Raw genomic sequence first — 10902 nt, forward strand, 5'->3', positions numbered from 1 at the left:
ACTCAAAGCAAGGTACATGCTTTTTCTAGGGGTGGGGTTCCGGAACCCCTGGAACCCCCCCCCCCCCCCCCCCCCCCTGGGTCCGGCCCTGAAAACATATACAGAACACACAATATCTGCCTTTGCCGCCACAGCAGAATAACAGCATATCTGTGTACTTGATTTTAGTCCAAAATAGGAAAACTGACAAGAAGTGTTAACAGAATGGAATGATTTGCACGGAACTGTACAACCGCGCATTAATCGATCGCCTGCGCAGGTTGACTGGTTGAGTGAATAGGATTCGATCAAACTTTCGCAAAAAACCTCCTCTTTTCTTTGAATAACTGAAGAAAGGAGGAATAAAGAGGTTACACACCTCGTCTCAGTGATTATAAAAAATAATGGTCTCAGTTCGCGGTCATGAAAAAGCTCGCTAAAGCTCGCATTTTTCATGATCCGCTAACTTCGACCATTATTTTTAATAATCACTGAGACTCGGCATGTAACCTCTACGAATCCGCGAGCCAGGACAGTAAAAAAACTTCGTGGGCCACCAGTTCACCAGTTATCAAGAGGGCCGGCAGTATATTTTTCACTGTGATCAAATAAAAGAGAAAGGCCAGTCACCACGCACATCCTCGGCTCGCATGCAATGTAGTTATATAGCAAAGGGAATGCCTGTAATTCACACAGAGCAATCACTTGGTCTTAAACGTGCACAAGACAAAAACTTTCATACTGGGGGAGCGAGCCAGTTTGAAGAGTACTCGGGTCCAGCGCGAGCGTTTTTTATTCTACTCAGTTCGTGAGAGAGACCACCCATGTCATAACCAAACCATACTCCATACACTCACCCGTTGGTATATTATGCAAATGAGGTCGTGTCAAACTAATCTGGCAGGGACCTAATTTTCCACTACTCATGATGACCAGGGGCGGAGCAGTTAAGCCAGAGGGGGAGGGGGAGGGGGGAGGGGTTACAACCTGGGGTCCAGGGGTAGATCCCTTGTGGGGTACTTGGGCAACTGAAGAGTTTTAGCTATTATATGAACAATTTATCCTTGATTTTAAACATGATCAACTGGTGTCAGCAGCCACACATTATTTCTTTTAAAGTTAGTATTAATTTTTTTCTTTTTTTTTTTACAGCCGGGGGGGGCCGCCCCTGATGACAAAGTCACCGAGACAAACGTCTTTCTGGGAACACTTTTGCGCTTGCTGTTTCCCCTGGAAAAATTCTAAGAACATACACGGTACGTTATGCTTTGTAGAGTGATGTCTTTTTGCTTTCTCTTTTAAATTTGTTTGTGAAAATTCGATGTTACTGACAACATCAGTTAACAAACTCATTCAATGATTTTTGAGCTTTCAAAATGCAATCTCATAGTCCGGACTGAGAGTGTTTGACCAAAGTTTCAAATAATTTGCTTAAAAAATGAGGTCATCACAGTGCAGCATCAACTTTTGAGATAAAAATACGAATATGAGGTCATCAAAGACATTTATCAAAACAAAATAAAAGTGTTGGGATATCATTTGGAAAAACCCGTATGTAAAAGTTTCATCAACATATGTCCGGTAGTTTTTCGGAAAGTGCTCCACACGCACACGCACACACACACACACACACACACACACACACACACACACACAACATCAATGAAGCATAACATTTCCTCCCGCACCCCCCACCCCCCGCTATTACCCGTGACAAGACGGTGACAGGTGAAGCCTGACCCCCGGGGTAGGGGGGACAGTTTTGTGCCGGCCGTCACGTGACACACACAGGGCGTGACATTTATCGCCTCATACAAATCGTCTGCTTCTGCAACCCCAAATCCTCACCACTCCGGTATTCGTGTGTCGAAGGAGAATGCAAAGGTGTGTGTTCGATACTGTCCCGACTGAGGTGTAAGGAAATCAAAGCCCAAGTTGTGTTTTGCTGTGAGTGCTACTGGCATCAGTCTCGCAAGGTAAATTGATTTTTCACGGTTCCTCGTGTTTTTGTTTCTTCTGATCTTTATATCCTCATTATTTCCGTGTGTTTTCTTCATTAGTCCCTAGACCAATGTCTTCTTCTGCTGCTGTTTCCGTTTTATCTCCTCATGGAAAATCTTACAATGCTAATTCAGTACATGTTCAATTTCAGTGAAAGTGATTAATGTCCCTTTTCACAATAGATTTTGACTTCGGTAAATTATTTTTTACAAATGCCATATACATACATATGTATAAAAAGTATGGACGACAATAAGTTCGAATTCTCATTATAAATGTTAGATAGTTATGTTAGAAAAATACATACATTCAGCAATCCCAGGAAAACACGCCCCCAGTTGTCTTGTCAACAGATGCAGCTGGAAGTCATTTTCTTCACTACATTTGACGAAGCGGAAGGCTGGAGTTGACCCCTTGTAAAAGTGATAAACTTGTTTAAAAGTGATAAACTTGTTTAAAAGTGATAAACTTGTTTAAACGTGAACCTGTGTTAGTTTATGGAGTGCTGAGGCCAGAAATAACACACACAAATACTGCTCAATGAGCCAATTTCCAAGATAACCACTGAAAGTTTAGTATGGGGTATCAGATTTTCCCCCCAAGATAACCACTGAAAGTTTAGTATGGGGTATCAGACTTTTCCTCCAAGATAACCACTGAAAGTTTAATATGGGGTATCAGACTTTCCCCCCAAGATAACCACTGAAAGTTTAGTATGGGGTATCAGACTTTCCCCCCAAGATAACCACTAAAGTTTAGTATGGGGTATCAGACTTTGCCCCCAAGATAACCACTAAAACTTTAATATGGGGTATCAGACTTTCCCCCCAAAAGACGCTGTTGATGACATTTCTAAGATTCTATTTTGGACGTGTAAACAAATCAAAAATCAAATGATCACACCGAAATTTCAAGCATAAGGCCTTTTTTTTTAACATGACATTATCGTGTAAAAGTAATAAGACATTTATTAAAATTTGTCACATTCAACATAAGGTATCCTTTTAACCACGGTAAAAATATGAATACTAAAAAACGAATGCTAAATTTTGAACTATTGTGCTCCTACTACCCCTAGACCCATTTTGACAGAAAAATTCGGTACGCCCGAGAAAGAGGCATTAAAAGGGACATAATACTTCAAGGTTTTATGTAACTTCAAGGACTGCTAAGGAGAGAAATTAAAAGAAAAGGATGCGACAGGCCCTTATTATTACATTATGAAACTTGAGTATGGGGTATTAAACTTTTGCACAAAAATCACCACTGAATTTTTTTTCGTAACATTGAAAATAAAACGTTTAGATTTTCCAGTTTAAATCCTTGGTTTCAATCAGATATTTATAACAACTGTCTATCTTTTTTTAATTTGGGACACGTGAGTTAGGCGAACGACTGTTAATTCTAGGCCTGCCTACTGTTCTCAGGGTAGACTCAAGTCTTAAGCCAGTCCTTTACGTCATTTTTCCGCAAACGTACAAAACGTTCAGAAGCTTTGCCCTAATGACGCAAAATGTTTACATGTGAAATGTAATGGTTGAGTTATTGCCTGCTTAGTTTCAGTGGGATGATGGTCACACCTTGTTAATTATGTATGCTAATTGGTTCTGAGAAAGAATAATTTCTATTTTCATGTCATTTCATTTTTCTTTTCTTTTTTTCTAAATTGCTTTATTCAAACGTCTCCTCACGAGCTTTTGCATAATTGTATAACTGCAGCTGTAATCGTTACTTGTTCCTGACTGACGTTGTCATTCCACAGCCTGGTGACACCGACAAGATGAGTGTGACGTCAGCACCATGGATAAAGCTGCTCGCTGGACTGCTCTGTGTTCTGGGTGAGTGACGTCATTTTTACCGTTAGTGACGTCGGTTGGGAAAATTAAATATGAAAGGACAAATGTGACAAAAGCTATAGTACCACCTTCTTTTGTGGTTGGTCCCCCCACGGAATAAAACTATTGCTGCGACACAATCCACACTTGGCAAAATCATCTTGTAAGACAAGAATAGTCATCAAGTATCATCAACATTGTTTATGCCGACTGTATGGACGCCTAACCGGTTAGGCCAAGTTTCTTCGTCAAACAATAACGTTTTTCAATTGTCGCTTGGTTGGTATTATTATTATTATTATTATGGGGAGCTTATATAGCGCGAACCACAACTGTGCTCTCCGAGCTTTACATATTAATTTCTGCCGTTTGAAATGGATTTTTTTACAGACAGACAGACAAACAGACATTTTTTACACACAATATATAACGCATTCACATCGACCAGCAAACTTCAAGCCTATTAGGCGAACATTCACTTTTCACGGCCTATTATTCCAAGTCAAACGGGTATTTGGTGGACATTTTTATCTATGCCTATACAATTTTGCCAGGAAAGACCCTTTTGTCAATCGTGGGATCTTTAACGTGCACACCCCAATGTAGTGTACACGAAGGGACCTCGGTTTTTCGTCTCATCCGAATCCGTATTCACCGCCTTACAGACATGGCGGATGCCCTTGCAAGGAGTTTGGCCTTCAAGGTGCCATAGTAACAACATAGAGGGAAGTGACAAACACGCAAAAGGCTTTGTGTGCTTCTCGAGGTGGTGTGGGTTTTATTACATGTAACCGTTAGGGGTGATATCCCTTCTTGACGTTAGGATTCAGCTGACTGGTTTAACGACAAATAAACCAGTCTAAAAAAGTTGCCGCAGATCTGCAGTGGCATTCAGAATGCCGTTACTTTCCGTTGTAGTTTGAAAAACAAGTTCAAAAGGAGAGAAACCAACGAAAAGAGTTAGCCATTCTTAACGTGACAATAGATGCTTCTGTTGTTGGTTGGTGCAATAAACCTCACGTGCACGCTGCTTGACTGTGACAAACAGTGACTGTCTCCCGACAAAGGCATTATTACCGTGTCTTATTGTGTCCGCGCCCAGTGTACTCGCCCTGTGGGGGCCTTGCTTTGCCTCAACACCGGGAGGTACGCGGGACTTCCTGCACTTGTGACAAAAATGTGGACACCTAGTATACCCCTTGTCTTAAAGGAACACTCGTGGCCAACTACAACAAAAAAGACAGATAAAAGAAGAAACAAGTCGCGTAAGGCGAAAATACAATATTTAGTCAAGTAGGTGTCGAACTCACAGAATGAAACTGAACGCAATGCCATTTTTCAGCAAGACCGTATACTCGTAGCATCGTCAGTCCACCGCTCATGGCAAAGGCAGTGAAATTGACAAGAAGAGCGGGGTAGTAGTTGCGCTAAGAAGGATAGCACGCTTTTCTGTACCTCTCTTCGTTTTAACTTTCTGAGCGTGTTTTTAATCCAAACATATCATATCTATATGTTTTTGGAATCAGGAACCGACAAGGAATAAGATGAAAGTGTTTTTAAATTGATTTGGACAATTTAATTTTGATAATAATTTTTATATATTTAATTTTCACAGCTTGCTTTTAATCCAAATATAACATATTTATATGTTTTTGGAATCAGTAAATGATGGAGAATAAGATAAACGTAAATTTGGATCGTTTTATAAATTTTTATTTTTTTTTACAATTTTCAGATTTTTAATGACCAAAGTCATTAATTAATTTGTAAGCCACCACGCTGAAATGCAATACCGAAGTCCGGGCTTCGTCGAAGATTACTTGACCAAAATTTCAACCAATTTGGTTGAAAAATGAGGGCGTGACAGTGCCGCCTCAACTTTCACGAAAAGCCGGATATGACGTCATCAAAGACATTTATCAAAAAAATGAAAAAAATGTTCGGGGATTTCATACCCAGGAACTCTCATGTCAAATTTCATAAAGATCGGTCCAGTAGTTTAGTCTGAATCGCTCTACACACACACACACACACACACACACACACACACACACACACACACACACACACACATACATACATATGCGTACAAACATACACAACGACCCTCATCTCGATTCCCCGTCTATGTTAAAATATTTAGTCAAAACTTGACTAAATATAAACAAGTCGCGTAAGGCGAAAATACAATATTTAGTCAAGTAGCTGTCGAACTCACAGAATGAAACTGAACGCAATGCCATTTTTCAGCAAGACCGTATACTCGTAGCATCGTCAGTCCACCGCTCATGGCAAAGGCAGTGAAATTGACAAGAAGAGCGGGGTAGTAGTTGCGCTAAGAAGGATAGCACGCTTTTCTGTACCTCTCTTTGTTTTAACTTTCTGAGCGTGTTTTTAATCCAAACATATCATATCTATATGTTTTTGGAATCAGGAACCGACAAGGAATAAGATGAAAGTGTTTTTAAATTGATTTCGACAATTTAATTTTGATAATAATTTTTATATATTTAATTTTCAGAGCTTGTTTTTAATCCGAATATAACATATTTATATGTTTTTGGAATCAGCAAATGATGGAGAATAAGATGAACGTAAATTTGGATCGTTTTATAAATTTTTATTTTTTTTTACAATTTTCAGATTTTTAATGACCAAAGTCATTAATTAATTTTTAAGCCACCAAGCTGAAATGCAATACCGAAGTCCGGGCTTCGTCGAAGATTACTTGACCAAAATTTCAACCAATTTGGTTGAAAAATGAGGGCGTGACAGTTCCGCCTCAACTTTCACGAAAAGCCGGATATGACGTCATCAAAGACATTTATCAAAAAAATGAAAAAAACATTCGGGGATTTCATACCCAGGAACTCTCATGTCAAATTTCATAAAGATCGGTCCAGTAGTTTAGTCTGAATCGCTCTACACACACACACACACACACACACACACACACACTGACACACCCACACACACACGCACACACACACACACGCACATACACCACGACCCTCGTTTCGATTCCCCCTCGATGTTAAAATATTTAGTCAAAACTTGACTAAATATAACAAGTCGCGTAAGGCGAAAATAAAATATTTAGTTAAGTAGCTGTCGAACTCACAGAATGAAACTGAACGCAATGCCATTTTCAGCAAGACCGTATACTCGTAGCATCGTCAGTCCACCGCTCATGGCAAAGGCAGTGAAATTGACAAGAAGAGCGGGGTAGTAGTTGCGCTGAGAAGGATAGCACGCTTTTCTGTACCTCTCTTCGTTTTAACTTTCTGAGCGTGTTTTTAATCCAAACATATCATATCTATATGTTTTTGGAATCAGGAACCGACAAGGAATAAGATGAACGTGTTTTTAAATTGATTTGGACAATTTAATTTTGATAATAATTTTTATATATTTAATTTTCAGAGCTTGTTTTTAATCCAAATATAACATATGTATATGTTTTTGGAATCAGAAAATGATGAAGAATAAGATGAACGTAAATTTGGATCGTTTTTTATATATTTTTTTTGTTTTTACAATTTTCAGATTTTTAATGACCAAAGTCATTAATTAATTTTTAAGCCACAAAGCTGAAATGCAATACCAAACCCCGGCCTTCGTCGAAGATTACTTGACCAAAATTTCAACCAATTTGGTTGAAAAATGAGAGCGTGACAGTGCCGCCTCAACTTTCACGAAAAGCCGGATATGACATAATCAAAGACATTTATCAAAAAAATGAAAAAAACGTTCGGGGATTTCATACCCAGGAACTCTCATGTCAAATTTCATAAAGATCGGTCCAGTAGTTTAGTCTGAATCGCTCTACACACACACACAGACAGACAGACAGACAGACAGACAGACAGACAGACACACACACACACACACACACATACACCACGACCCTCGTCTCGATTCCCCCCTCTACGTTAAAATATTTAGTCAAAACTTGACTAAATATAAAAACAGACCTCAAATCACCATATAAGCTACACAATTCGGTTTTGGGTTTGTATCTATGTCAACACACACAATCGCTCTTACACACACACACGCACAGACAGACAGACAGACAGACAGACAGACAGACAGACAGACACACACACACACACACACACACACACACACACATACACCACGACCCTCGTCTCGATTCCCCCTATGTTAAAACATTTAGTCAAGTTTTGACTAAATGTAAAAAGCAGGGCCGGACCAAATGAGTTGTAAGGGGGGGGGGTTCCTCCTTTTTGGGGGGGGCAAATCAGCGAAGTGGCGAAGCCACAAGCGCGCGCCTGCAAAGCAGGCGCGCGAACTAGGGGGGTCCGGGGGCATGCTCCCCCGGAAAATTTTTGAAAAACGGTTAAAATCTGTGCAATCTGGTGCATTCTGGGCCTTGTTTTGAGGGTTAAGAGCAGCATTGTTTTGGTGCTAAAACTAGTAAAAGTCAAAGCAAGGTACATGCTTTTTCCAGGGGTGGGGTTCCGGAACCCCTGGAACCCCCCCCCCCCCCCCCCCCCTGGGTCCGGCCCTGAAAAGTAAGTAGATGAACGGAAGTCGGGACTCCAACGCAGAAGAGCTTGTCGGCAGCAACCATTATAAATCGTATTTACATGTACTTTGATTGAATTAGGTAGCAGAGTTACGGAGCATCTAAGAGTGTTTCATCAATGCAAGTGTGTCTAGCGGGTATACCTCGAACTTCTGAAATTTAAATACGCCAGAACACTTGTCCAAAATGACTAAGTTACCACTACATCTGAAAAATAAATGAAAAAGAGAAGAAAAGAAACATGGACGGAATAACACATATTTAAACAAAACCTGTACACATCATTTTCGCAGCGTCACGTTTGCAGAAGTCATGAAATGTTGCCCGACATTTATGACGCAGTGGTGATCAGGGGAGATCAGCGGGTTGCCCGTAAAAGGGAGATAATCGTAGTCTGACGGTTGGCGGGAGTCACAAAGTGTCGTGACATCTCTGTGACATGGTGGGGGCCATAAAGCCAGCAGTCGTTTCAACGGTTTGATCGTCTGCTACGTGTGCCCGTGATTACATTCACTTTCATTCTCTTGCTGACATCAAACGCCATGTGTGTGTGTGTGTGTGTGTGTGTGTGTGTGTGTGTCTGTGTGTGTCTGTGACCAGGGGCGGACGAGGGGGGGGGGGCACAGGGGGTACGTGCCCCCCCCCCCCCCGAAAAAAAAGGGAAAAAAAAGAAGAAGAAAAAAAAAATTTCTATGCTGATTCTATGACCATTTCTAAGTTCAAATGGCACCAGATGGCACCATTTTGCTTCTTTGGGAAACATTTTTTCCGGGGGACATGCCCCCGGACCCCCCTAGCAAATTCGGGCGCTTCGCGCCCATCACATTCACTTTCGATTCAAAGTGCCCCCCCCCCCCCTTACAATGCAACTGATCCGCCCCTGCTGTGTGTGTGTTTGTTTGTCTGTGTGTGTGTGTCAGTGTGTGTGTGTGTGTGTGTGTGTGTGTGTCTGTGTGTTTGTTTTTCTGTGTGTGTTTGTGTGTCTGTGTTTGCTTGTCTGTGTGTGTGTGTGTCGGTGTGTGTGTGTTTGTTTGTGTGTGTGTTTGTGTGTGTGTGTCTGTCACGTGTTTGTGTGTGTGTGCGCGTGTTTGTCTGTGTGTGCGTGTGTGTGTGTGTGTGTGTGTGTGTGACCAGGCAGCAAACACTTGGCGACCTCAAACAGCACGTGACGTAAGGACGCCGTGCACCACAGTCGGTCGAACACCAGGGCAGTGTCTCTGTCATCAACAGGCATCTTTTTTACTAAGAGTATCTTTCAATCAAACATTGGCGTCTTGTTCTCGTCGTTTATGCCTCTCTATCTGGGGGTTTCCCTAACACACAGGGCGCCGTCAAACATATCTGCTGACACTTACCTGTTAGCTTTTGTCAGTGGGTCAAACATATCTGCTGACACTTACCTGTTAGCTTTTGTCAGTGGGTCAAACATATCTGCTGATACTTACCTGTTAGCTTTTATCAGTGGGTCAATCATATCTGCTGACACTTACCTGTTAGCTTTTGTCAGTGGAACAAACATATCTGCTGACACTCACCTGTTAGCTTTTGTCAGGGGGTCAAACATATCTGCTGACACTTACCTGTAAGCTTTTGTCAGTGGGTCAAACATATCTGCTGACACTCACCTGTTAGCTTTTGTCAGTGGGTCAAACATATCTGCTGACACTTACCTGTAAGCTTTTGTCAGTGGGTCAGCAGGGGGGGAGGGGGGGGGGCGAGTTCAGTCTTCGTGAGGAAAAGAGATAGAGAGATAGGGGTATGTGGGAGGGGGGGGGGGGTAGAGAGATGGATATGGAATGACTAATGTGTATTGGAACTGAACTTATACGAAATAAACACATATTTTGCAACATTGACAATCAAATCATTTATATGGACATCAACAATTGAACTGTATTGAATCTGAGATAGAAAGAGGAGGAGAGACAGACAGACAGACACGGAGAGATGAGAGTGGGAGAGACAGAAAGATCGAGAAAGAGGGGACCGAGGAGAGACAGGTAGGGGAGGGATATAAAGCGAGGAGGAGGAGGGGGGAGAGAGAGAGTGAGAGAGAAGGATCAAAATGAGAGAGAGAGGGGGGGGGGGCGAGGAAAGAAAGGGAGGGGAGGGAGATAAAGAGAGGAGGAGGAGGGGAGAGAGAGAGATGGGGATCAAAATGAGGGAGAGAGAGACCGGGGGGGGGGGGGGGGGCGAGGAGATAAAGGGAGGGGAAGGAGATAAAAAGAGGAGGTGAGAGAGAGGGAGAGAGGAGGATCTAAATGTGACTGACCTGTGCCGTGTCGACAGGCGGAGTGAGGGCAGCCAAGTACCAACGGTTCTGCTACCTGGACACCGCGGCTCGCACCAGGGAGGGGGCCGGCGAGTTCCTCATCAACGACCTTCATGACATCACGCTGTGCACCCACCTGGTCTTTGTCAACGCTGTGGTGGACCCTGTGACGGCTGACTTGGCTCCTGCCCTCAGTGACGACACAGGTAATGACGTCATCATCTTTGTCATCATTTTTATCATTGTTGTTATCCTTGGCCTCG

At 42.1% G+C, this 10902-nt stretch overlaps 1 protein-coding gene across 1 annotated transcript in view; it reads left to right on the forward strand.

Annotated features, from left to right (window-relative positions):
* Positions 1–1768: 1768 nt before the first annotated feature.
* LOC138959831 (uncharacterized) overlaps positions 1769–10902 on the forward strand; it is a 32380-nt gene continuing 23246 nt past the window's right edge. Inside the window, exons 1-3 of the mRNA XM_070331464.1 lie at positions 1769–1955; positions 3743–3818; positions 10657–10845. Of these exons, the coding sequence (XP_070187565.1) occupies positions 3761–3818; positions 10657–10845 (247 nt within the window). The 5' untranslated portion in view covers positions 1769–1955; positions 3743–3760. The remainder of the gene's footprint in view (positions 1956–3742; positions 3819–10656; positions 10846–10902) is intronic.

Source organism: Littorina saxatilis, linkage group LG2 (assembly GCF_037325665.1).
Source record: "Littorina saxatilis isolate snail1 linkage group LG2, US_GU_Lsax_2.0, whole genome shotgun sequence".
NCBI classification, from domain to species: domain Eukaryota; kingdom Metazoa; phylum Mollusca; class Gastropoda; order Littorinimorpha; family Littorinidae; genus Littorina; species Littorina saxatilis.